The following is a 26,782-nucleotide window of genomic DNA, read 5'->3' on the forward strand; positions in this document are numbered from 1 at the left end:
GCGACTAACACTCAGGAGGTACCTTAAGTGTGCATGCCATTTCAGTTCTGTGCCTTGGTCTTAAGGAAATGTTTAGGGATATGACCAAAGATTTATGTTCATGCCTTTAAATATGTTCTTATATAATTGTGAAAACTGAAACCAACTTAAATGACCAGCAACAGAGAGATGGTTAAAATACAATTAAGTTTAAAACATCCATTTAAAAAGCCATTCTTTCTAAAATTTAATGATGGGAAAATGCTCACAAAATACCCAATTTTCAAAAGCCATAAAACTTGATTCTGTATGAGGCTAAAGTTATTACAAAGAACGCCTGTTACCAATAAGAGACCTAAGTGTTAGATGTTGGAGTTATGGGTAATAATTTTTTCCCTTCTGGATTTGAGATTTTCTATGATAAATAAATATTTTTTTTCACAGTTCAAAACATGATTCTGTTATTGCAGGCAAAATTTATTTTTTTTTAATTTATTTAATTTTTAATTGAAGGATAATTGCGTTGCTGAACTTTGTTGTTTTCTGTCAAACATGAACAGAAACTTAATGTTAATTCAGCTCGAGTCTGGGTCAGAGGTTACGCCTCCATCTTTGAAGCTGGCCCCCATCAGCCATGGTCTCTGGTTTGTCCAGCTCCTGGAGTGCATCCTGTCCCCCTGGACCCTGACGCCCTGCACCTCAGGCGAAGCCCCAGGTGTGTCAGACCCTGTGGGGGCCTGGCGCCTCCTCCCGAGGAGGTGTCAGCCTCTGCTTCTGTCTCCCAGACGCTCCTGCGAACGTCTTCGGTAATCAGTATTTTTTTTTTTAAAAGAGGAGGTTACTTATTTCTTTTTGACTGCCCTGGGTCTCCGTTGCCACCCGAGGGCTCTCTCTAGTTGCGGCTAGCGGGGGCTGCTTTCCTCATGCTCGGGCTTCTCTCTGTGGCGGCTTCTCTGATGGGAGCACAGGCTCTGGAGCGGGTGGGCTCCAGTAGGTAGTCGTGCCTGGCGGGGCCGAGGCTGTGGACTCAGCACTTGCGATGTGCAGGTTCAGTTGCTCCACGGCACATGGGATCCTCCCTGACCAGGGGTGGGACCCGTGTCTCCTGCATCGCCTTCCTATCCACCGTGCCACCAGGGAAGTCCTGTAATCAATATTGTTGAACAGATAGAATCCTTCTGTGACAGAAGTATACTCTAAAACTCCTTGAGGATATATTCTTGGCTATTGTTTTTACTAAGAGTACATCTTTTCTTGGTAGGATGTGTAAACAGACATGCCACTTTGAAAAAAAAAACTTGTGATAAAATAAACATAAAATTTACCCCCTCAACTGTTTTTAAGTGTCCGTTTTCAGCAGTGTTAAGGACATTCCTACTGTTGCACAACCTATCTCCAGAGTTCTTTCCCAGACATGCAACTTTTTTGAAAGGGTTGTTTTGAAAGTCACAAATAGGATGTTGGAGGTCCAGAGGGGGGGACCCTGTGAGTGTCTGCCCTCAACAAGCTAAAAAAAAAAAAAAAAGATTAAAATAGAGAAACAGTTTTTGACAAGTGGTCCAGCATTTCAGGGGCTTCCCTGGTGGCTCAGTGGTAAAGAACCCACCTGCAATGCGGCGGAAGACATGGGTTCGATCCCTGGGTCAGAAAGATCCCCTGCAGGAGGAAATGGCAACACACTCCAGTATTTTTGCCTGGGAAATTCCATGGACAGAAGAGCCTGGCGGGCTACAGTCCATGGGGTCACAAAGAGTAGGATGCGATTTAGCACCTAAACAACCATCACCATCTCACCTATTTCTAGGCCTCCTGCTGCATATGTGGAGGTGTCTGGAGTTTCTAAGTTAATAGCCATCATCGTGCTGTTGCTTGTAGCCTGGACAAGAGGGACGAAATTTCTCTGGAACTGGGGCTGGTGTGCAGGCAGTTTGCATCACTGGACCGAACAGGGGCTTCTCTCGTGTTTCTCTCGTGTTGTGTCAAGTTTCACTGGCTCCTGACGTGACTGCTTCTTGGAGCAGGTGGTTCTAGGCCTCCCTCAGTGAAACTGTTCGACCCTCACGGTGGTGAAACCATGATTACCTCAGAGCTCTGCAGGCAAAACTATCTTGAGGTTGCCCCATGACCTCGTCTCTTTCAACTTTCGAACCTGAGTCACAGACTTCAGGAAAAGTTAGTTTGGTTGTTTTTTTTTTTTTTATTTCTCCCATCTCTCTGGAGACTTGGTACAACATGTTAGTTTACATAACTCTTATCTTGTGTCTCCTCGTGGTTGCGGCCTGAGCAGTTTGCAGTCAGACTCCAGGCTTCCCAGGTGATGATCGTAATCCCTGGGGCTCCTGCTCTGGTCAGGAGGGGGCGGCCGCTCAGCCCCGGCCGCGGCCACTGGACCCCGAGGGGGTGCCACCAATGGCGGTGTGGTGGCCCTTGGCTTTGACTCTGCGTAGGTTTGAGAATGAGATAACTTAGACTGGGGTCTCCCAGGCCGTCCTCCTAATCGCCAGGACTCCTGAGCATAGTGGAGGCAGTAGCAGATCGTCTGGGATAAACATCCACGTATTGTCCTCGGAGGAGAGTGTTGCCTGCTGCGTCGTCTGCCGCTAGTATTTCTTCATGGGTCCCCTCAGCCTGGGGCTCAGGACCGCTTGGATACCTGGTTGTGCCAGTTCTGGTGTTCACAGACCTCCAGTCATGACGTCTCTAAAGCCCAGGCCTAGAGGCTAGTCCAGGGGTCTGCAGCCTGTGAGTCAAGTATGATTTTCACACTTTCAATCGGTCATTCCCCAGCAGTCCAGTGGTTAGGACTCTGCATTTTCACTGCTAAGGGCCCAGGTTCAATCCCTGGGTGGGGAAATAAGATCCCACCAACCTCAGTTCAGTTCAGTTCAGTTGCTCAGTCGTGTCCAACTCTTTGTTACCCCATGGACTGCAGCACGCCAGACCTCCCTGTCCATCACCAACTCCTGGAGATTACCCAAAGTCATGTCCGTTGAGTTGGTGATGCCATACAATCATCTCATCCTCTGTCGTTCCCGTCTCCTCCCGCCTTCAGTCTTTCCCAGCATCAGGGTCTTTTCTAATGAGTCAGTTCTTCACATCAGGTGGCCAAAGTATTGGAGCTTCAGCTTCAGCATCAGTCCTTCCAATGAATATTCAGGACTGATTTCCTTTGGGATGAACTGGTTGGATCTCCCTGAAGTTCAAGGGACTCTCAAGAGTCTTCTCCAACACCACAGTTCAAAAGCATCAGTTCTTTGGCACTCAGCTTTCTTTATGGTCCAACTCTCACATCTATACATGACCACTGGAAAAACCATATCTTTGACTAGACAGACCTTTGTTGGAAAAGTAATGTCTCTGCTTTTTAATATGCTATCTAGGTTGGTCACAGCTTTTCTTCCAAGGAGCAAGTGTCTTTTAATTTCATGGCTGCAGTCACCATCTACAGTGATTTTGGAGCCCAAGAAAATAAAGTCTGTCACTGTTTCCATTGTTTCCCCATCTATTTGCCATGAAGTGATGGGACTGGATGCCATGATCTTAGTTTTCTAAATTTTGAGTTTTAAGCCAACTTTTTCACTCTCCTCTTTCACTTTCATCAAGAGGCTCTTTAGTTCTTCTTCACTTTTTGCCATAAGGGTGGTGTCATCTGCATATCTGAGGTTATTGATATTTCTCCCGGCAATCTTGATTCTAGCTTGTGCTTCATCCAGTCCAGCATTTCTCATGATGTACTCTGCATATAAGTTAAATATACCAACCTCATAGTAGGGCCAAAAGGGAGGAAAAAAAAGAAAGATAGAAAAGGTCTTAAAAAAAAAAAAAACCAAACCAAACGACAAAGATGAACACGCAGCAAAGGCCATCTGTGGCCTGGGAAGCCTAAGATACTAACTCTCTGGCCCTTTATAGAAACCTTAATCGGTCATAGGCTTCCACTGAAATTGAAAACGAATTCCCAGGAGACTCCGATTATAGACTCAATCACTAAAAGCTACCTCTTCTGTATTTCTTTTGTTTACTTATAAATAGTTATTTGTTCATAAACATTTATTTATTTGGCTATGCCAGGTTTTATCTGTGCCACACAGGATCTTAGCTGTGGCATGTGAAGTCTTAGTTGCAGCATATGGGATCTAGTTCCCTGGCTGGGGACCAAACCTGGGTCCCCTGCATTGGGAGCGTGGAGTCTTAGCTACTGGACCACCAAGGGAGTTCCTGTATTTCTCTGAGATGTTTGACCTCTTGGCTGACTTTGTCAACTTTCTTGTCGTCCCCCCTTCCCGCCCCCCCACCAAAGAAATACAAGCCCTCGGACCCCGCGTTTGCCTACGCGCAGCTTACCCACGACGAGCTCATTCAGCTGGTCCTCAAACAGAAGGAAATGATCAGCAAGAAGGAATGTCAGGTGCGCCAGCTGGAAGACTACATCGACAACCTGCTGGTCAGGGTCATGGAGGAGACCCCGAACATCCTCCGGGTTCCCTCTCAGGCTGGCAAAAAAGCAGGAAAGATGTGACCCGCTGGCCTCCAGCATCGAGACTGCCGTGGGTCTGTTTCTACCAGCTCCCGAGGCCAAGGACTCGCTGTGCCTGGGAGCCGGGCACAGATTGCCTTCTTCCTCCCAGGTTATCTGGCAGGAGTCCCACCCACCCACGGAAGCCAGGTCAGTGACCACAGTGGATCTGTTCACTGTCCATTCCCAGGGTTTTATTTTTAAATGCCACTGTGCCTTTAACCACGTTGTCACTATTTTATGGCCCGACCGGCGACATGGTCATAAGAGCCGATCCCGGCCCAGAGGTTCAGATGGCGCTGGGGGAGTATTATTTAACGTATTTTAAACATTGGGGTTTTCTTTCTCTGACTTTGAGATTTTTAAAGTACGTCTCCCTCCCGGTCTTTAAAGCTTCGGGTGAGATGACAAGGACCAGGCGATCGGGGCTGTGTTGCACATACCTTCTTGGCATTTGAGTAGCTCAGGTGTGGCGTTTTGGCTGCAGATGCTAAATTATTGATACCGTGTAAACCTACTTGACTCCTCGGACTTAGTCTTTTGTTTCGATTGGAGCAGAGGCGTGCAGAGTGTGCCTTTGAGATTTATAACAAGCTGCCTTTTCCAGACATCAGCCTCTACACCACAGTAGCCTTTAAAATATGCTCTTTATCAATGGAGAAGGCCTGTCTATGGGGGTACAGGAAGCAGACAAGGGGACTTAGAGTCCCTTTGGGAGTTGGTCAAAACCCCTCCTCTGGTGATCGCAGGGTCCCTGTGACTGGAGTGGCTGAGGCAGTGCCTTGATTAGCTATTGAGCGCCCCAGGCGCTTGATAAAATGATTCTACCAGGTGTGAAGCGATGGCAGGGGGTCCATTGGCCCTCTCCCCCCATGCCTTCACTTGGCTCCCTGGTTTCCTTGGCAGCTCTTCCTGGCATTTTCCCCTCTTAGTATGACATTGTGAAGAGCAAGATGATATCTATTTTTAGATGGCTGTGTTTTTAAAACTAGATTAACACACTTAAAAAAAAACAAAAAAAACTAGGACCCCTTCTTAACTAAAAGCACCGGTTCAGATTCTTTGGGGCTTCCCTGGTGGCTCAGCGGTAAAGAATCCTCCTGCCAATGCAGGAGATGGGGGTTCAATCCCTGGGTTGGGAAGATTCCCCTGGAGAAGGAAATGGCAACCCACTCCAGTGTTCTTGCCTAGAGAATCCCATGGACAGAGGAGCCTGATGAGCTACAGTCCATGGGGTTGTAAAGAGTTGGACGAGACTTAGTGACTAAACAGCTCAGACTCTTCAGGTAATTTCATTGTCAGTAACCCGATATTAGAATGTTTTCTATATTACTCATTTTTTGGTGTTGTTCCAGTTGAGACAGAATCTCATCAAATCTCGACATCTATCCTCGGGAGAGAATGTCATAGGCCAAAGGCGTGGGCAGGGCTTAAGGAGAGAGCAGTTATTAAACGGAACTTTCTCTGTGTTCATTCTTGTTGTATTGAAGTTAAGAGGCAAGATGATTGGCAGTGGGATTCCTTCTCAGGATCACGTTTGCTGCCACATTAGTTAATATCAGAGCACTTTAATCTGAAGAATGATACTGTAACTTGATTGAACTAGTTCACTTTTAATTATCGATAGTTGTTTTATTTAATACCCTCCTACATACTGGGGACCATTGTAAACCTCTCAGACGACTGGTATTTTTGAAGCGCTACAAGATTTATTTACATCCCTATAGAGAGAACTGGATGTTCGCTTGAACTCTGGAGATATACATGTATATATTTGTTATGCAATGTTTTGTACTTGATGTCAGTGTACTTGGACTGTGATAACCCTCATGCACTGGGTGGCAGGGGCGCTGAGTGGTTTCTCCTGGGAAGAGCTCATGTGGAGACCAGAGTTCTTCCCAAGAGCTTTTCATTGTGGGAGATCTGCTGCTAGGACCTTGGGGATGGGACCTGGTCCGTGTTTATGAGAGCAAATTCCTCTGCTCTGAGATGCCACTCAAGAACTCTGGAGAATGAAGGACAATCAGCTTCAAGAGTGTCTGGTTTCTACCAACTGCTGGAAAAAAATTCCACAGGTAGCATTCCTGCACCTCTCAAGGACGCCAGTTAACACCTGTCCTTGAGGACTCCACTGTGAGGGAGAACTCAGTTGGGAAAGCTGGAGCCAGCTCTGAGCTGTTCACAGGGGCAGGTGGACTGGAGGGCTGGAGCTCTTGCTGCCGGTGTGGGTCTGAGGGCTTACACCAAGCTGTCTGCACCAGGAGAGTCTAATTTAGCCTCTGGCTGCTGAGATGCTCACTGAACTAATGGGTCCTGGGAGGAGGCCATGCTCTGCAGAAGCAGGAGCAGCTCTTTCTTGGCCCTGCCTGGCTGCCCACCCCCCACCCCCAGAAGACCAGTCAGTACTTCAGGGAAGCATCCAGTGAAATACCAAACACCTTGTGATGAACTTCCACTGGAGGTCAGCATCTGGAAAAAAAAAAGTCAATCCTTTGCCCAGTTGTTTCATATCATCTCTGTTGTTGGGCTTTGACAGATGTCCTGCCCACTCCTTTTATTTCCTGTGGGTCAGCCTCCCCAGGTAGCGGGATGGAAGAGCAAGAAAGTCTGCCCTTCGCCACACGAACAGCCATTGACCTGGAGTGGAGGGTGTATGGGCAGTGAGTGGCACACGTGTGTGGTTTCCAGCTCTGCTGACAGTGGGGGCTCAGAAGGGCACGGAGTGGGGAGTGTCCATGACCCTTAGCCACCTGCCAGACTGAAGGCCAGAGGCAACTTGTAAAACTAGGTGCAATCTTCACTCCCCATTCCCCTTCTCTTTTAGACCCATTCACTGATGAATGGTCCCTCAAGGCTGATGGGTCTGTTGCCTTGGGTGGGGGGGGTGGGGGGGCGGAGAGCTTAACCTCCAGTTTCTACACCAATCTCAACCTTGTGGTTTCATCAGTATCTATTGTGTGAGCTACTGACATGATCGCTTCCTCCCTCTGATTGAAAGCTCACCCGGCACTTCTGGATTATAGAATTCTTATCTCCTGCCTTGTTACTTTGGGAATTTTGAATTTCTTTGCTTTTGTTTTTGAGAAGTAACCTGAAAATTTCCTACAACACTAAATAAAATGGTACTGGTACTACCTTTCACTGTTTTGTGTCTGTGATTTTGTATGGGTGTGATAAGAATTTCTGGCTTCCTGCAGAATCTTTCTTGGGGGTGACCAGTGTTTCTCAGCCCATGAGGGTCTCTCACCTGGGTTCCTGCTTCCGCCACTCTATCTGGTGCCCAGGGGCCCCAGACTCCTTTCTCCTGTGGGGGTTGGGACATCTCTGATGACCTCCCTATGACACAACCCATATTTTGGGCTGGAAGGGACTGTGGCATTTATCAGCTGAACATCGTTTGAATTTCCTGTCCCTAGTGATACAAGCTGCCACCTTTTCCTTAAGCTGAGCAGATGAACAAGCCACTTTCTTGATTTGCCTCCACCCTGCACCACCTCCCCCACCCCCCGCCCCACACACACACCTCTTCACCCCCGCCTCAATGATTTCCCAGAGAGTGAAATCCTGACTTTTGAAGCTTCATTTGAATTCACCCTGCGTTCAGGACTACCCAGATCTATGGGCCAGGTCTCTGGTTCCACAAACGTAGCTCATTCATTTCTCAGTAGAGGGGATTATGGCTGTAAAAGACTTCTCCTGAGCTCATTCTACCAATCTCCAACCCTTTCTCGAAGAACTGAGAAGTTTGCCTGCCTCAACCAAGGGTCCCAAGCTCTCCAAATGGAGGAGATGCTCTTAGGGATGAAAGTCACATTGTAGAGGGACAGACGCAGGTGGACCTGGGTAGTTCCCAGGTGGGGCGGGGGAAGCTTCCCGAGGGCCTCCCTGGTTTGGGTGGAGGGGTCTGGTTACCCAACTGGATATGGACGGTGGAACCACCGTGTAAAATGATACAAAGGTGGTTTCTCTTAAAACATACAACCTTCCAGGTTTGGTCCAAACAACCAAAAAGCTCTCTGGAAAGGGTCCCCAAGGAAGAAATGTTTGTACAAATGACCCCCAACTCTCCCCTGAGATTCATCTCCCTTGCTTTTTTTTGGGGGGGGGGGCACCCTGCCCACCTCCCCATGGAAAACATCACAGGGTACCATTCCCACTCTGACCACAGCCAAAGCATCAGCACCACGCACATTCCCAGCCCTCAGACCCTGCCTCTAAGCCAATCGGGGGTGCCATCTTTTGGACTCTGCAATCTTCCCGTCCTGAGAAGGTGGGAGCAATCTCTTTGCATTCAAGTTCAAAGCTCTAAGCTGAGCTCTGTGGGGCCAATGGCTCCCAAAACCACAAAATCTTCCGAGGGAAGATGTCCTTATGTGGCCTTGTGATGTTTCACTGTCTTACACACACCTGTATCCTCAGCCCTGGTCACACTGACAGGCCCTCAGAATTGAGAGGAAGCTGCTCCGCCCTTGCACATCAAGTGCTCACTTCAGGCTGAAACTTGACCACAAAAGGAAGGCCTGTTTATTGAGTTCCTGCATTTCACTCAGCACTGCTGAGCACTGTTTCCAGTTCTCATCAAGGTAGATAATATCTCCATTATGCAGATGAGGAAATGGAGACTTTCAGAGGCATCAGAACTGGAGTTTGCCTGGGGTCCCACAGCAGGTAGTTAAGAAAGGATTTGAACTCACCTATCCAACCTGGGGTACTAGAACAGGTGTCAAACTATGGCCTCACTCTTGTTCATGTGGCTCTCAAACCAAGGGTGGTTTTTCCTGGCAGTGCTCTGGTAGTCCAGGGGAGGGACACTGCACTTTCACTCCTGTGGTCCTGGATTTAATCCCTCATCAAGAAACTAAGATCCCATAAGCCATGCAGTGAAGCCAAAAAAAAAAAAAAACAAAACAAAACCACAACCCCAACAACAACAAAAAAGATTTCTCCTTTTTTTTTTTTTTAATGTGGGATGAATAAGTCTAGAGATCAAATGGCCAGAATGACCGTAGTCAACAGCATTGCAGTGAATACTGGAGATTTTTACATTTTTTTAACAATCGAAATAACAATAATTCATGACATTCAAATTTCAGTGTCTACACAGTTTTATTGGGATACAGCTGTTCATTGTCTGTGTCTGAGTAATTGCCTACGGCTGTGTCCATGCAACAAAAGCAGACCTGAGTGGTTAAAACAAAAACTTTCGCATCTACCAAATCTAAATATTTGCTTTTGGGCCCTTTTCAGAAAACTGTGGACACCCAGTCCAGGATTACTTTGGGGGCCAAAGAGATAATATTCTGAGTGACCTGGAATACTGGAGGATGGGAGCAGGCAGGGAAAGTGGAGCCTACGTGACTCAACCCCACTCAAGACAAGACCCTGTAAGCCACGGCTCCCGAAGAGGGAAGTTCCGGCTATAATTGAGCTCGAGGCCTGTGGCCACCTCCTCAGAGTTGCCAGGGGCCTTTGTTCCTGGGAGATCAAGAAACCCAACACAGTGATCCTCAGCCAGGGAGAGGGAGAGAATAAACAACAGGCAAGGGGAAAGTGAATATGAGCAAGGGCCCTGGTCGTGCCCTGGATTGAGGCCGAATCACCACTGTTGTCAGAGGAGAATCAGCATCTGCTGAAAAGCTGAGGTGACGGGGACCCAGTCAGAAAAGCTCCAAGGCCCAGCGTGGCGAGGAGAGCGGGTCCTCCAGGCTCAGAGTGAAACTGGGCTAGAGAGTCATCTGAGCTGGAAGAAGTCTGGGGTGAGGCCTAGGGAGATGCCCAACCCCACCTCCCCCCGGTTACTCACTCCAGATTAGAAATGATCCTGCCGCTGAGGAATTCCATCTATGTGTGGCCTCTGACAGGCTTACCCGGGACGGGTGTCTACAGGAGCTGAACAGCCTTTTGGTGTAACAGGCGCTCCTGGGACACAGGGATGAGATAGCCCAGGGAGACTTGTAACAAAGTCAGACAGGCAGACCACTAACAAATACACACATGTAACCAGAGATGACTGGCCAGGGACCTTCCATCGGGACCCCTTCCCTCGGCCTTCCTCTCTGGCCTCCTCTTGAGAGAGAACTCTGGCCTCAAGGTCAGAATTCCACATCTGGATCACGTCTGAGGCATCTTTTCCAATGGCCTTCCCTCCTCAGTAGCTTTCTGCTCTAATCCAGCCCATCTGGGCACTCAGCATTCCGAAAGCCGGTGTGCCATGTACCCTGTGGGCTCTGGCCTTAGGGACAAGAAACATGGCTCCAGCTTCACAGGCTTGGGGAGGAGCTGGGGAGAGGGCTTTGAGAAGCATCTGTTAAACAGATCCTCACTATCACGGAAGGGCACTTAATTCTTAACCCGGGTAGCCTGCGTTGCAAGCAGAGGCTTTCCTGTCTGAGCCACCAGGGAAGCCCTAAATCTTAGTAGAGTTTGTATAGGAAGGAAAGGCACCAAGGATGATGTGTATGTCCTGAATTCCCAGAGGAAGACTAATTTTCTAAATAAATGGTTTTCTTCATGAGAACATGAACCCTAAGCTTGCACGTCTTAGGAGAGCGCGCCATCTTCTGGCCGGGGTCCTGACTACCTCCCTGCCTGTTTGCATCTGAGGGTGAGGCTCTCTGACACCATGACACACTTGTGGCTGGAAGAGAATTACCTCTCCGCCCCTGGAGTTGCTAGCTGTGTGTGTGCTCAATCATGACCGACTCTTTGGGACCCCATGGACTATAAACCCGCCAGGCGCCTCTGTCCATGGGATTTTCAAGGCGAGAATACTGGAGTGGGTTGCCATTTCCTCCTCCAGAGGATCTTCCTGACCCATGGATTGAACTCGAGTCTCCTGTGTCTCCTGCGTTGCAGGTAGATTCTTTACCACCTAGGAAGCCCCAGAGTTGCCGGATCATAAAACTGCTCTTCCACTTTACTATGAGAAATGTCAGGGAAAGCAGAATTTCAAGGCTTCAGTCATGGGTTGATGACTCTGTAATGAAATCCCACTTTTAAAAAAATGCAGTTAGGTTCATGATCTGCACAAAATTGGGATGAGCGGCATCAGATACTGTTCTCTATGGGAATGTAAAGACATACTCCCAGGGCCAGTTACGTTCCTTTTAGGGATCTGTTTACCCTCCCAGTAAGGATGTCAATTGCACTGTCTGAAACTGACATCTTCTAAAATCTGCTAATGCCAGAGACTGCCTGAAATTCTCCAAGATCAAACTGAGAAGCAGAAATTCCCCACATACTTTCAGCACTGGCTGTGATAACTCCCATCTGTTTTCTTGGAGTCAGAGGGACTGGCCATGGCTTTTTGTAACTTTAACTCAATTGTCTTATTTTTCAGACACAATTGATTCTAAAACTTTCAAGTGTTAAAAAACATATATTTATTTATGTATTTATGCCACATCACATGGCTTGTGGAATCTTAGTTCCCTGACCAGGGATTGAACCTGGGCCCTCAGCAGTGAAAGCACAAAGTCCTAACTACTGGGCTACCAGGGAATTCCTGAAAACCTTTATTCTTGATGAGTGCAACTGGGATTTACTTAAGAGAAAACACATCCTCTATGCCGACACTTAAGTTATATTCAAACATGACATACAAAATCTCTCGTTTGTGAGCTTGGTTTCTGGAACATTACTAGAGGCACACTTTTGCTTGATTCTTTGATCTGTACTATACCACGCCAGGAACTTTGGAGCTAGAATCTTGGACCATCTTAAAGCTTAAGGTTTTAAAAACATCTCAATCTGCTTAAATTCTTCAGACTGCCAAGGGCCTCACTAACCCCCACAGTCTTTCTCTCCAACTCCCTTAGACATTTCTTGCCTAGTCTCTGGAAGCCTCCAAGGTTGTCACTTTAGATTTTAATTCAACTCCCTCATTCTACAGGGGAGAAAAACAGACTGCAAAGAGAGGAAACAACGTGCTTGTAGGGAAGCTGCTCTGGAAATAACACAATTTTCTGCTCTTTCAATACACTACCCTCCCTTTTAGGCCACAAATTTTATACTATGGCTAGGATCGACATTTATTACCAAAGAGAAAAAGGAGTCAGCAATACCATTGGCGCTTTAGAAAGAAGAGTTGTTTGTGGCTGGCAACAATTTTTTGTTTGTTACGCGCGTCCACGGCGGTAGAAAGCTCACTCAAGAGTAACCCCGAGCCTAGACAACCAACCTCAAACTAAGTACAGATTGCGGGGAATCCAAAGATACAGTTCTGATCAGGAACCTCCTTTACTCGATCATGTTTCTACCCGAGTCAGCAGAGGAACGGACAGGAAGCCGCGGAGGAGGTACCTACAGTACCGCTGTTACGCTAGCCGGAAGAGGAAGGTGCCACCCTACAAGACTCCGCTTCTACTTCCTGTTTCGGCACAGTTGGGTGTTGTGGGTGGTAGGGGCAGTTAGCTGCCTGGGCTGTGGACTGCTTGTGCGATGCCGGGTAGAGGCCGCTGTCCGGACTGCGGCTCCGCTGAGCTGGTGGAAGACTCGCACTATTCCCAGAACCAGCTGGTGTGCTCCGACTGCGGCTGCGTGGTCACCGAGGGCGTTCTTACGACCACCTTCAGTGACGAGGGCAACCTCCGAGGTACCTGTGAGGGCTTTTCCAGGGCCGTGGATACAGCCTGGGGCGATGGAGGATTGACGTCAGATGCTTATCTCTTGCTCTCTCCCTGTCACGAGCACACTTAGATACGGGAGAAAACAGTGAAAGTGAACGAGTGAACTGCAGATCAGGGGCTGCTATTATCAGTTTTCTTAGCACCATAAATGTTACTTTTGGGTGTTAAGGAACGTTGAATAAATGAAACAGAGAAACAAAGTTCCACCCAGTTTACCTAGTCTGTCTATTTGGAAGCATTATATCAATAGGTCAATGTTGTGCGTATGCGGGAAATACTTCTACCCCGAAGCAGTTTTGAAAACTAATTGGCAAAAACTTTTCTTTTTTTCATTTGTGTTCCAAGTCCTTGACCAGTGCAGCCCTCAAAATCTACAGGCAGGAAAATTGCCTGAATTGAATTTACAAGAGGGGTGGCTGGAAATTTAGAACACTTGGAACTGCTTTAGTGCTAGTCCTGATCTTCTAATGCCTTCTGTGTATTTGGTACTGCTTGTGGTCATAGAAAACCAGATGGACCTTTTACCTGCAAAGATGAGCGCCTTCTGTGAGACGGGGAGTGGGTACCTGATGATTTGTATTCTGCTCCCTGGTTTTGTGTGGTGGGAGGGCAGGGGTCCGTGAATAGAGACTAAACAAGCTATTTGTTATTCATTATCTTACAGAAGTAACATATTCTAGAAGCACCGGAGAAAACGAACAAGTTAGTCGAAGCCAGCAGCGAGGTGAGAATCAACGTTTTATGACACAGTGACTTTAAAGAAAATTCTCCTTGTGGTCCAGCTCGTCTGCTTGTCTTTTCTGTTTTCAGCATTACTATGTAAAGGCAGAGAAGAAGAGAATGGTAATTAGAAATAAAGGATGGAGGTGGTTCTAAGAGAGGTAGCAATTAGGTGAAAGGTTTAAGTCTGCTTGGGTATGTTTGAGGTAGATTCAAGGAACCCAGGTCAAAGCTTGGTCACAAATCAAACCAGCCTCCAAAAGATGAGGCGCTGAAGTGTTGACTTCTTTCCACAAATGTCTTTGTGCTTTTCAAATGGCCTTACCAAGTGTCACTCTTGTCATTGTAGAAAAAGGTCCATTATTAGTGCATGTGATATCTGAGGCGAGTTTAACAACTTGCTGGGAGCTCCTTTGACTCCTTCACGTATAATATCATGTCATCTGCAAACAGTGACGGTTTTACTTCCTTTCTAATTTAGATTCCTTTTATGTTTCCTCTCTGTTTGCTATGGCTAGACCTTCCAAAGCTATGTTGAATAAAAGTGACGAGCGTGGGCATCTTTGTCTTGTTCTTAATCTTATAGGAAATGCTTTCAGTTTTTCACCATTGAGTATGATGCTTTTGTGAGTTTGTCATATATGACCTTTATTATATATTGTTCCCTCTAGACCCACATTCTGGAGAGTTTTTTTTTTTTTATTATAAATGGATGTTGCATTTTATCAAAAGCTTTTTCTGCATCTGTTGAAATGATCATGTGGTTTTTATTCTCAGTTTGTTCATGTGGTGTATCATGCTGATTTGAGTTATGGATATTGAAAAATCTTTGCATCCCTGGGATAAATCGCACTTAATCAAATTGTCTGATCCTGTTAATGTATTGTTGGGAACCCTTCTAACTCCTGCCGTGGGTTTTCCTAGGTCTTCGCCGAGTGAGAGACCTCTGTCGAGTCCTGCAGCTGCCACCAACATTTGAGGACACGGCAGTTGCCTACTACCAACAGGCATACCAGCATGCTGGCATCCGCACGGCCAGGCTGCAGAAGAAGGAGGTGCTGGTTGGTTGCTGTGTCTTAATCACCTGCCGGCAGCGAAACTGGCCCCTGACCATGGGGACCATCTGCACCCTCCTGTATGCAGATTTGGATGTGTTTTCTGGGACCTACATGCAGATAGTGAAGCTCCTGGGGCTGGATGTGCCATCTCTGTGCTTGGTGGACCTGGTGAAGACCTACTGTAGCAGGTACCTGCCTGGTGGGAGACATGGGGGTGGGATGGGTTTAGACCCGAATCCTTTTACTTCCAGTTGTCTCTTTCTGACCAAGTCCATTCTACAGGGATGTGGGGGGAAAGTCTTTTCTCCTCCTGTGCCTGGCACTGGTTTGTGTGAATCCCATTTTACGTCTCTAGAATGTTGTATCATTTTCAGACCCCTTTGCTGTCACAGCAGCCTGATGCTGTAGGAAGGTTAAGCATCAGCTTTGGCACGGGGCTTCCGGGTTCTGCCACTCAGGCCTGCTTGACTAAATGCCACAACCCTACCTCAGCAGGATCATGTTGTGTGTGATTAGAGCTGAAAGAGTAGGAGCAAACTGACAGAGCTGGAGTTAGAAGCTAATTTTTTTCTTTAATAAGTAGCTGTGTTCTTTTTTTTTTCTGACAACTACGGTAGAAAGCAAAGGCTGTCGGTGTTGAATGACCTTGGGTTTGAAGCTTGGTCACTTCCAAGCTGGATGACTGTGGGCAAGTTTTTCGACTCTTAAGTGCACATAACAGGGTGTTGAGTAGATTAAAGGAGAATATTTTGTCAAGCACTCACTCAGAAAGATGGCTGATGATGGGGTGGCTGGGATTGTCAGTAGACATTAGTGCCCTTCTGCACTCTCTTGCCCTTCACCTCCCCTGCAGGCGACTCACTCTGATTTTTCTTGGTACCTGAATAAAGTTGCTACCCAGCAGGCTTGTGTGTTCCTGGAAGGATAGCATAGCTTGTCTGTCTTCTGCGCTTTGGAAGAGCTGTCTCCCGGAGGTACTGAGACCAGATCCTCACTTTGGTTATTTCAGCTTCAAGCTATTTGAAGCCTCCCCGTCTGTGCCAGCCAAGTACGTGGAAGACAAGGAGAAGATGCTGTCGCGAACACTGCAGTTGGTGGAGCTGGCTGATGAGACGTGGCTGGTGACCGGGCGGCACCCCTTGCCTGTCATCACCGCTGCCACTTTCCTGGCATGGCAGTCCCTGCGCCCTTCAGATCGGCTGACCTGTTCCCTTGCCCGATTTTGTAAATTGGCGAACGTGGACCTGCCCTACCCCGCTTCCTCCCGCCTGCAGGAGCTGTTGACTGTGCTGCTGCGGATGGCCGAGCAGCTGGCCTGGTTGCAGGTTCTGAAGCTTGACAAACGGTCTGTGGTGAAGCACATCAGCGACCTCCTCCAGCACCGCCACATGCTGGTCCGCAAGGCCTTTCGGGACGGAACAGCCGAGATGGACGCTGGGGAGAAGGAGGTGCAGGGCCAGGGGCAAGGACCGGGAAACGAGGACGTGGGGAGTAGCGCTTTAGAGCTACCTGCAGTCAAGCGGCCCGCCAGCCCCGCCCTCCTCCTCCCACCCTGCATGTTGAAGCCCCCGAAGCGAGTCTGTTCCACACCCCCTGTCTCCACGGTCACTGGAGATGAGGACATTTCTGATAGTGAAATCGAGCAGTATTTGCGTACCCCTCAGGAAGTTAGGGACTTCCAGAAGGCCCAGGCAGCTAGACAAGCCGCCCAGAGTGTCCCAAACCCCCCCTGATGCACATTGGGCATTGAGGGCACTTTCCCTCATCTGATGACTTGCTAACTGGCCTGACACGGCCAGAGGAATCACTGTCCACAAGCCCTCAGGTGTTTTCATTCTCTTTTAAGGGACCCAAGAGGGGTTGTGCAGTCCCAGAGGTGAAGTCAGAAGGAGCATGGGGATGCCCGGGTTGGAGAGAGTCCCATCCTTTGTTCCAAGAGAGCGGCTTGCCTCCCTCCCGGTTCCGTGGGCTGGCTTTCTCTCAGGCTGCTGGGGCAGTGTCAAGGGCTCTCCTGCTCCCGGATTGGATTGGATACACGGCCGCTGCGAGGCTGGCGGGCCCTCTCCTGGTGTGGCTTGTGGGTATTCCCAGCATTACTAGCCCTCAGAGGATGGGAACTGAGCAACCCTCGGCCCTGTGTTTGTTCACAGACCCTGTGGGCTCACGTGTACAGTGTTAGAGATCCTCTCTCATCACAAAAGGACCGTGGGTGGAGGAGTAAGGTCATAGCTCAAAGGGCTTTGCAAAATTTTAATATATTAAAACAAGAGGCATCTGCTAGAAAACATTCTATTGTATAAAACCCGAGCTTTTAAAAACATGTTTTCTTTGGCACTTTTCATCCCCTCCCTCCCCTTTCCCCAGCGTATTGCAAAAAGCTCTCCAGTGCTAAGGCATTGGCGGGGTATGTAAACAGCAGCCAGCATACGTGGAAGAATAATATGAAGCTTTTTTTTTTTTTTTTGCGTTTTTTTTTTTCTGTCTAATATTGTCTGTGCAGCAAGCATAAATAACAGGGTCCATCTCAGGGCGTGTGGGTTTTCTCCCTTTCCCCTGTCTGTCTGCTCTCACCTTGGCAATTAGGCTGGAGTGATAGAGAGACTGGGCTGAGTCTCCCTGTTGCTTTTCATGAGGCCCAAGGTTCCCTCCACTTTCATCGTGTGTTGTAATCAAAGGCTGGTGGTCGCTCTTTAGGTTGGGGAAAATATGAGTGCTGGTGTTTAAAAGTAGTGAAGGCACAGGTCCCAGGTGATTTGCAGGGGCCCTACCCTTTGCCTTGGGGATTTGGTTTGGGCTTCGGTGGGGCAGGAAGCTGGTTTGATTTTTTTGGAGGTTTCTAATATGGACCTAGACATCAGATCATCTATAAGATTCTCCTGTCTGGCCTCACGGAGGTGGGGAGGCCTCTTAGTCCCTGGGAGGTGGAAGGCTGAGGCTGGGGATATGGGCTGTGCGATTAACAGTAAGTGCTTTTCCAGCACCACCTGAAGCCTGGCAGTGGCGCCCCTCTTCAGAGCGTTTTTTTTTTTTCAGTAGGACTAGGTTTGAGGCTCGAAGTACTAGCTCTGCTATCCTCCCATCCTCCCCAGGTACCTGGCAGTCAGCATCTTAGGTGGAGGACCTTAGCTTTGTCCTGAAGTGCACCGCTCTGAGCCTTGCCATGTGGTTTTTGCCCCAGTCCCGTAGAAATGGCCTCCAGCCCTAATCCTGCACCCTTCCTCCCACCTGTCCCCCTCCCTCCCTCCCTCCCAGAGAGCTGGTTGATCCCGGCAGCTGCCTTTCACACGGCCCCACTATCCTCTTGCATAGTTAATTCCAAAAAGCAGCACCTTGTTCCCTCCGGCTTGTCCTGGTCACCTGGCTCATCTGCTAGGCTCCCTAGTTAGCCGGAGTTGGGGTGAGAGAGAGGCTCTGGGGTGTGGGCACAGAGGGGAGACTTCAGGGGAGGGCGGTTAGGTGAGAACGCCTCACTCAGGCTCCATCACCAGTGTTCCCAGTAAGGCGGATGCCGCCAGTGAGGCGGGTATACCTTAGAAGGGGCCCGCCTGAGCTGTGCTGTCCCCGCCACTCTCGGTTGCACCGCAGACCGGCAGGACTTTAGTCCGCAAGACTGGACGGCAGGTGCTGCCGAAAACCGGCCTGGGCCGGGACGGAAGCCTACCCGGCCCGCGGTCCAGGGATTGTCTGTCGCTACCCCGGGGAGACGGCCGGCTCCGCAGTGGCGGGCCTGCACCTTTCCCTCCCCCGGCCTCCAGGACTGCAGCTAGAGAGCCCAGGTGCAGCAAGGCACCTCCACTCCAACCTGGGGGCGTACCGATGGACGTCTCTGAGGCGACCCCCACCCCTCGCACGGCCAGCTCGTGCCGAAGCGGCGCCCGCGCCCACCCTAGACGGTGGTCTCGCTCTTCCAGAGGCCGGTCTTCATGCAGCCGCCGCCGGCCGCCTCGGCGCCGCTCGAGGGGACGTCATCGTACTTGCCGCCCTTGGGGGCGCCGTTGAGGCTGGCCGAGTTGAGCGGGTACGAGCGGCGCTTGCTCTCCTTCTCCAGCGCGCCGCCCCGGAGGTTGTCGCGGCTGGCGCTGCGGCGCTGGCCCGGCCGGCCGGCCTCCGGGGGCGGCGCGGCGCTCGTGTCGCTGCCCTCGGACGGCGTGAGCGCGGCCTCGCCCTCGAGCCGGGGCCCGGCGCCCGGGCTGTGGCGGCTGCTGCCCAGGTAGCTCTCGGACGGGCTGTGGTGCGGGCTGCCGCTCTCGCTTGACTGCAGCTCGGCCGCCCCGGCCGCGCCCCCGCGCAGCGCCCGGAGCCGGTTCTTGCCGCCGGCCTCCCCGGCGCGGTGCCCCTTGGTGCGGCTCTTGTGGCCCCGGCGGCCGTGGTGCAGGTTGTTGGGATGGCGCGGGCCGGGGCCGGCCCGGGGACCCGGGGGCTCGGGCTCCCCCTCCCCGCGGGCCGCCGCCCCCGCCTCGCACACCTGGCTCTGCGCCAGCTGCAGGTTGGTGAGCTTGCACGGCCCCGGGGGCGGCGCGTGGCCGCTGCTGCCGCTCGGGGACGACTTGAGAGACGGGGGTCCCTCTCCGAACGCCGGGGACCCGTCTTCGGGGCCGGCAGGCGCGGCCCGCGGGGAGGCGCGGGGTCCCGAGGCCGGGGGCCGGCAGGCGCGCCAGGAGGCCCTGACGTCCCTGCGCCTGGCACAGTGGTGGGTGAAGACGAAGAGACCTAGGGCGGAGGCCGCCACCCCGTACAGACAGCTGCACACCACCCGGGGCAGCCAGCGCTGCGACACCGTCAGCGCCCCGCAGGCCCACGTGGCCAGGTAGAGGAAATGCGTGGTCACCAGCGCCCCCAGCTGGACTCCCGGAGAATAGAGGCCGTCGCCGTCCTCCGGGGGCCCGGGCGTCACCACCCCTGTGCTTCCAGCCGCCAGGAGGGAACCCGAGTCACTCAGGAGGGGGCCGCTGCTCCTGAGCCTGGTGGAACCCCTCAGCTCTTCCCCCGGCTCCAGGGAGACCCGGCCGGTGCCCCCCTTTGGGCTCTGTGCCAGGGGACCCCGTAAGCGCAGCCCCGCGCACAGGAAATAGATCCAGGTGATGAGCAGAATCAAAGCCACCGGGATGTAGAAGGCGCCCAGGCTCGGGCGCCACACCAGCCAGCAGCTGCGGGGAGACACGGGCGGCCTGTATGAGGTGGGGCCCCGAGGCCGGGTGGGTAGGGAGGCGGCTCGGGCCACATGCAGGGTTCGGGGCAGGGTGACTGGCTGGGCGGGTGCGTGGTGCCCCCCATGGTGAGGAGCAGGAGGCACCCCGCCAGGCAGGGAGGTCTGGGGCGGGGGAAAGGCGCTCACTAGGGGCCGTGGTCCCGGTAGTTGTGGATATTGACAGCGGCCGTGATGCCACAGATAATGAGCGGGACCCCTCCCGCGATCAGATAGAACCTGGAGAGAGGGGGTTTGGGGGTCAGAGAGATGGGGGACAAGGAGGGACCTGTGCTCGGAACCCTCACCGGGGGGGTCTCCGCCCCATCCTCCTTCCCCAGGAAATCGTGTTCGCCTTTTGTTTTGTTTTTTTCCAGGGATGCAAGTCCCCTCTAGGGCAGGTCATAGGTCCTTAGGGGATTTGGCCAAGAATGTTCTAAGGGACAGAGGCCAGAATTGCTTTCTGTCCCCCTAAACAGCGCATAACTCAGTGCCGCTCTGGTTCCCAAGATCCCTGCCCAGGGCCCTGCGAAGTCGCTTACTTCCTGGCCGTGGCATGCCTGACAACCCCAAAGAGGCACCCCCTCCATGGCACTGGTTAAACTTGGTGCCACCTAAACCCTTGCCTCTCTTGCCTTTTTTTTTTTTTTAAATGGCCACAGGGTCTTAGTTCCCTGACCAGCAACTGGACTCAGGCCACGGTAGTGAAAGCACCAAGTCCTAACCACTGGACCGCCAAAGAAGCCCCCGCCTCCTCTTGTGTCTTGGGAGTGTGATATCCCAGGACCTTGGACCCACCCTGCATCCACCCTGGGAAAACAGCCTTTGATGTCTTTTCCCCCCACCCCGGAGCCCTTCCCCACGGCAAAGCTGACAGATGGAAGCGCCTACCGCAGCATGGGTCGGGGGGCAGGCGGGGCAGTGTCCCCTTCTGGTGGAGGGGGCGCCCTCCAGGTGAGCTCCTTGTGGAGGACGCGGGCCTTCACGCCCATCCAGAGGAGTGTAGACAGTGAAGAGTAGTGCAGGGTGATGCCCACCTGTGGGGTCAAGGGCTGAGGGCTGGGGTTCCCGCCACCCCGAAGCCTCAGCCCCCACAGTGTTCTCCCCTGCCTCCCACTTGCCCCACCCCCAGCTCCACCCAGACCCTCCCCAGGGTTGCGTCCCTGCTGTTACCCTCTCTACTTCCAGCCCAGGGCTCTCCTCCATGCGCCGGGGTGGCTCCATGACCCTGTTGTTGCTGCTGGCCTCGTCCCCGACTGCTCTTCCATCACAGGCCCCCCACCCTCCACTTCACCCCAGCTCCTAGCGTCTCTGCTTCTCACCAACCCCTATTGTCATGGCACCTGCCCCAACAAGGCTGAGCCCAGAACCGTGGAGCTGGAGCCCATGACCCACCCCTACTTCCGGCCTGTGTGCATCCCTCCTCTATGCCCAGGCTGCTGGCACCCATCCTGGAGACCCCAGCCCTTCCCCTGCTTACCGCCTGGCAGACCATCTGGTAGTTGGTGAGCGTGATGCCTCCCGCAAACACAGCGGAGGTCATGGCCATGTGGAAGCACAGGTTCAGCAGCATGTGCCAGCCCTTCCGGGACACGTGGATGGAGCTGCCGCAGAAACAGTGTCTAGTTAGTGGACTGTGCAACCCAAGGTCAGAACCGTGGGCTCTCAAGACCACCGGGAGAGTCAAAGAGAAGAAGGCAGACATCGGTGTGTGTGTGTGAAATGGGATAGACACCTTAAGCCCCAGACGTGTTTCCCAACCTCAGAACGCTCGCAGGAAAAGCTGGGCAGGAGCCTGGGAAAGGGACACTCACCAGCTTGTCCTTGAGCGACCCCCTTGGCCTTCCCCGCACACCCTCTCCCCCTGCAGGAGCTCACCTGTGGTTAAGGATGTAGGTGATGATGGTGGAGAAGAGGCAGAGCAGCAGCAGGGCCGTGCAGGGGTACACGACGGGGTGCAGCCCCGCCCCGGAGCCCCCTGCCTCCCTAGGGAAGGTGCTCAGCTCCTGGAAAGACAGGACAGGGAGTGAGTAACAGGAAGCCAGGGGCTGAGAGGCCCCCCTCTGGGGTCTGGGCCGGTCCCCCAGGCCGGTTCTCCCCTCCCAAGCCCAGTCAGCCTTGGGCCCCAACTTTGGCCCTTTGCTGTCCAGGTAGCAAAGATGTAAGCACCACCACATTTACTCTTAGAAAGTCGGTCTGGGTGGCATTTCTGACCTGCCTTTCTGGGAACTTTGCAGGTTCTCCGCCTGAAAATCAAAGATGAGCAAAGAGGAGGAAGGTACAGCTGCACGCCTGCTCAGGATCTGGGAATGCGGGCTGTGAAGTGTAGCGCAGGAGGTGAGGGGCTGGACAGGGCTGGGCGGGGAGGGGGACAGAGGGCAGCCATTCCAAAGTTCATTTTTCACTTTAACAACCCGGGTGTCAAAGTGAAGGATGTGGAGACCCAGCCTGGTGGTTCCTGAGCCATCTCTCTCGACATGGGAATAGTGGACCTCCCTGCCTGTCTGTTTTTTTTCCCCCAAAAGGCTGTGGGGCTTTTTTCCTTTTCGTTTCCCCCCAAAAGGGTCTGGGGCTTCCCTGATGGCTCAGATGGTGAAGAATCTATCTGCAATGCAGGAGACCCGGGGTTTGATCCCTGGGTCGGGAAGATCCCCTGGAGAAGGGAATGATGACCCACTCCAGTATTCTTGCCTGGAGAATCCCCATGGACAGGGGAGCCTGGTGGACTACAGTCCATGGGGTCGCAAAGAATCAAACACGAGTTAGCAACTAACACGTTCACTTTCCTGATGGAGGGCCTGAAGCCCTCCCTGTCTCCTGAGAGGTGTGGGGCAGACCAGAGGGGCAGGTCCCTGTGAGCCCTCCCCATCGCGAGGCCCCATCAGGCCACCATTCTTTCCGTATTTCCCTGTGGCCCCAGGTGGTCAGGGTGCCCCGCCGCCCTCCACCTCTGGTGCCCACCCGGCTCACCATGAGCACGGCCACGTTGCCCAGGTGCTGGCAGTGCAGGGAGCTGACGTTGGGCTGACTGGAGCGCAGCTGGCAGCCCTCGGAGCGCCAGCCCCCGGGCCCCCCCGGCCCCTCCTGGCTCCACCAGGCCGCCATGGGCTCGGCCCCCTCGGCCCAGTGCCGCAGCGAGACGGCCACCGGCTCGGTCAGGTTCCCCACGCCACAGCCACCTAGGGTGGGAAGGGGAGGGGGGTCCACTCAGGCCCAGGCGGGTGTGCGGGGGCTTGGGGGGGGCCTGGGGGATAGAGTCAGATGCCACAGGCAGGCCCGCCCCCCACCCCAGAGCCTCAGCCTAACTGGGGAGCTGCAAGGATGAATCAAAGGCTCGGCGAGCTGGTGGCCCTCCTTAGTGCCAAAGAGGTCGCAGCGACGTGGCCAGGAAGGGAGGACTCAGGGGTTGGGGACAAGAAGGTGAAAGGTGACACCGAGGGAGCAAAAACCGGAGTGAAGGAAGGATGCAGGAGGGCAGGCAGCCCGGGGTGGGCAGCTGGCACCAGGTGATGACGGGCAGGAGAGGGAGGCCCACGCAGGGGAAGGTCTGTGCTCCGAGCCCTTCGGAAACGTTTGTGAAGGGAAAACCCCGGGTCCCGGGCGCCTTTTCTCCACCCATCCCTTCCATCAGGGGCCGCCCCATCCAGCATCCTCCTCCGAAACGGTGCGGGGGCCACCGTCCCCTGCCTCCAGGGGTGAGGGCAGGGAGGGACAGGGCGGGGTCCCGGGCCGCCCCCAGTGGGGTAGGCTGGGGGCAGGCCCTTACTGGTCCCCGCAAAGATGACAGGGGTGGCCACGCCGCGCCTCCTGCCAGGCCCCGCGGCTCCGGGGCGGGAGGTGTTGCCGAGAGTGCGGAAGAGCCGCCCGTTGCGGAAGACGAGCAGCTGCAGGGTGCAGTCTGGGGGCGCCGGGGGGGCCAGGGCCGCCGGGGGCGTCGAGAACAGACTGGGCGGCAGCTGGATGGAGGCCAGGGCCACGCTGTTCTGGGGGGGACACGGGAGTTCCTCAGGGACGCCCGGGGTCCCGGGACTCTGCTGGCCCCAGGGCCGCCTCCGCGTGTCCCCGCCCCCGCCTGCGGCCCCTCACACCCCCGCCTGCCCGGCGCCCACCTTGATGTGGAAGGCCGAGAGAGACACGTTGGGCCGGCCGGTGGTGCAGCGGAAGCGGAGCTGCTGGTCGGCCAGGGGCTCCGGCTCGGGCGGCGGGCTCTGGCCGGGGCCCGAGGGCCGCGTGCCCGGCGCGCCCGCCTCGCGCCTCTGGAAGGCTGTGCAGGTCAGGCCCACGTAGCTGTGTGGCTTGATGAGGTAGGCCTCCAAGGCCACGTTCTTCGAGTTCTAGGGACAGGGACCCCGTCACCCTCTCCTGGCCTGCTCCAGACCGCAGACCTGCTCCAATGGACCCCCGGTCCCTTGCCCGTCACCCAGGGCCTGGGAGCCCCGGGTCAGCCGTGGAGCCTCCCAGTGCTGCTCCGCCCTTCCTCGCGCTCACGCACCCCCACCTTGCAGCAGGCTCAGCTCCCCACACGCCCCGGTCCTCCCGCCCCAGCTAAGCCGGAGAGCAGGCTCCATGTGCCCCCCAGTGTCCCCCCCCCTCCCCGGTGCCCAGAGGAGATGCGGTGGTCTCCGTGTTGACTTTAATAGCTCAGCACCCTTCACTGGGAACATCCCCTCTTCTTGGGCCTCTGAAGTCTCCACTGGCCCCACTCCACCCCGGTGCTGCCCTCTGCCTCCAAGCTCTCCCCCTGGCCCTTCTCCTCCTCCCTGCCCCTCCTTGTGTATTTCCAGCCGCCTAGCCCTTCAACTCAGGGCTTTCCCAGGTAGCTCAGTAGTAAAGAATCCTCCTGCCAATGCAGGAGAGGTGGGTTCAACCCCTGGGTAGGGAAGAGCCCCTGGAGAAGGAAATGGCAACCCACTCCAGCATTCTTGCCTGGAGAATCCCATGGACAGAGGAGCCCGGTGGGCTACAGTCCATGTGCTTGCAAAGAGTCGGACACAGTAACTAAACAACCACACAGCCTTTCAATTCGGTTCCCCGCACAAAGCCTTGGGTAACTTCTGTGGTGTCACTGGCCTCCTTCTGCTCTGCACTGCCCCTGACCAGCTGGAATTTGAGGCAACATGACCCAGATGGGACCCTAGTCTTGTTCGGGTTCTTGATAAATCGGGCACAGGGCCGGCCCACACTTGGACCTGCCCCTGGGCGACGAGGGCTGGGGCTGGCCCCTGTCACCTCTGAGGCCGCTCCCTGTCCCTCCCTGGCTGGGGCAGCCTCCCAGCTGGCGCACGGTACCACAGAGATGTGCTGGGCGTGGGGGCTCAGGGCCGCCCCCCCGATGCGCTCCAGGGCGCCCACGATGCCACTGCAGGCCTTGTCCTCGCGCTGGGCCAGCCACAGCAGGTGCTCGTCCACCAGCATCAGGTTGCTGGCCATGTCCACCATCACCTCCACCAGCTGGGGGCGGGAGGGGCGGGAGTCACAGCAGGCAGGAGCGGGGCTGGGGCAACAGAGGCTCGAGCAGTTGAGGCGAGGGTGGATGATTTCCAAGGGTCCCAGAGGCCCGACTGAATCTCACCTCTTTGATCTGGTCGACATAGCCCAGAAATTTCTGGATCATCTGAGCCACATAGACGACGTCCATCATGTCGGAGAAGCTGGCGGCCTCGGCCGTGTACACTCGTAGCTGGTGGGCCAGGGTCAGCGCGTTGGAGGCGTTGATGGGCATCTGGGTTGGAGAGAGGAGCAAAGGGCACCATCCATTCTGGCTCCTTCTCTCCCAAAACGCCCCCCAGGAGCCCTCTTCTCTGTGCTGACACTCGGCGACAGGGCCTAGGGAGCAGGGTCCTGCCCACGTCTGAGTCTGATCCCGATGGGAGAGGCAGATATAAGGAGTGAGGTCTGCATGACTCAGGGTCACACCCGGCTGCACCACCACCTAAGGACAATGGGACAACCTCTCGCTTTCCTCTTAAGGCCGACCTTGCTGTACTGGGGGACAAAGATGCTCGGGGTGGCCCACACGTCCCAAGTGTGGCCGTGGGGACTCTGAATCCCCTGGAAGAGGAGACGAGCATGAGACACGGCGCTGGACCCATGGCTCCTTGCCGTGCCTCCCAAGGATGCAGGGGCCCCCAGCCCCGTGGGGCCAGCCAGCTTCTCCCCTTCCCCTCCCTGTGGCCTCCACCCCCGCCCCAGCCTCACCAGCACGAAGGTGTAGAGCACGCGGGTGATGTCGTTGGTGTACAGGCAGTGGGAGTAGTCCCCCGGCTCCCAGCGGCCAGCTCGGTCGCAGCGGCGGGAGGCTCGGGTGCCAGGGGCTCCCCCACTCAGGGGCACCGAGGTGAAGGGGTACTGCAGGCAGGACTGGTAGGCCGTGATGCCAGCCAGAGTTCGCGGCCACCTGGGGGCAGAGGTGGAGAGCTGCCGATGACCCAGGCTCCTCAGGGCCGGGTCTGTCCCTTCCCTGCCCTGAGAGCTGTGAGGCCAGACCCCTTGGGAGCTGGAGGCAGGGTCCAGAAGAGGCCGTGTGGACTGGACTTCAAGGGCTTCCTGAGCTCCCCCTGAGTTCTTAAGCAGTGTTTGTTGGGATAGTGCTGTCACTGCTGCGGGGCTGGCCTTGGAGTTCTCAGTTCAGGTCACTTATACTTTCTGGGCCTCAGTCTTCTCAGCTGTAGGATGGGAGAATAACACCTGCCCTGAC

General features: G+C 53.8%; 3 protein-coding genes across 5 annotated transcripts in view; 2 read left to right on the forward strand and 1 right to left on the reverse strand.

Moving 5' to 3' along the window:
- The window catches only part of RAB11FIP1 (RAB11 family interacting protein 1), a 34,632-nt gene extending 26,996 nt beyond the window's left edge, over nucleotides 1-7,636 (forward strand). For both annotated transcript variants that reach the window (XM_055416591.2, XM_088832727.1), the window contains one exon: nucleotides 4,280-7,636. In XM_055416591.2, coding sequence (XP_055272566.2) covers nucleotides 4,280-4,498 — 219 coding nt within the window. In that variant the 3' untranslated portion in view covers nucleotides 4,499-7,636. The remainder of the gene's footprint in view (nucleotides 1-4,279) is intronic.
- Nucleotides 7,637-12,790: 5,154 nt separating this feature from the next.
- On the forward strand, nucleotides 12,791-16,633 carry BRF2 (BRF2 general transcription factor IIIB subunit). The gene is made up of 4 exons (XM_055416590.2): nucleotides 12,791-13,088; nucleotides 13,787-13,846; nucleotides 14,767-15,088; nucleotides 15,910-16,633. Exons 1-4 carry the CDS (start codon nucleotides 12,935-12,937, stop codon nucleotides 16,631-16,633), a joined length of 1,260 nt encoding a protein of 419 aa, XP_055272565.2. The 5' UTR covers nucleotides 12,791-12,934.
- A 702-nt stretch (nucleotides 16,634-17,335) lies between these two features.
- Nucleotides 17,336-26,782, reverse strand: part of ADGRA2 (adhesion G protein-coupled receptor A2) — a 35,476-nt gene continuing 26,029 nt past the window's right edge. For both annotated transcript variants that reach the window (XM_055416588.2, XM_088832523.1), the window contains 11 exons: nucleotides 26,284-26,482; nucleotides 25,658-25,807; nucleotides 25,375-25,536; nucleotides 24,195-24,419; nucleotides 23,852-24,068; nucleotides 23,056-23,264; nucleotides 21,964-22,091; nucleotides 21,566-21,689; nucleotides 20,977-21,122; nucleotides 20,236-20,325; nucleotides 17,336-20,047 (listed from right to left, as the gene is read on the reverse strand). In XM_055416588.2, the coding sequence (XP_055272563.1) occupies nucleotides 18,787-20,047; nucleotides 20,236-20,325; nucleotides 20,977-21,122; nucleotides 21,566-21,689; nucleotides 21,964-22,091; nucleotides 23,056-23,264; nucleotides 23,852-24,068; nucleotides 24,195-24,419; nucleotides 25,375-25,536; nucleotides 25,658-25,807; nucleotides 26,284-26,482 (2,911 nt within the window). In that variant the 3' untranslated portion in view covers nucleotides 17,336-18,786. The remainder of the gene's footprint in view (nucleotides 20,048-20,235; nucleotides 20,326-20,976; nucleotides 21,123-21,565; nucleotides 21,690-21,963; nucleotides 22,092-23,055; nucleotides 23,265-23,851; nucleotides 24,069-24,194; nucleotides 24,420-25,374; nucleotides 25,537-25,657; nucleotides 25,808-26,283; nucleotides 26,483-26,782) is intronic.

The sequence above is a fragment of the Moschus berezovskii genome, chromosome 26 (genome assembly GCF_049115385.1).
Source record: "Moschus berezovskii isolate FMDL1 chromosome 26, NW_MosBer_1.0, whole genome shotgun sequence".
Lineage (NCBI taxonomy): Eukaryota > Metazoa > Chordata > Mammalia > Artiodactyla > Moschidae > Moschus > Moschus berezovskii.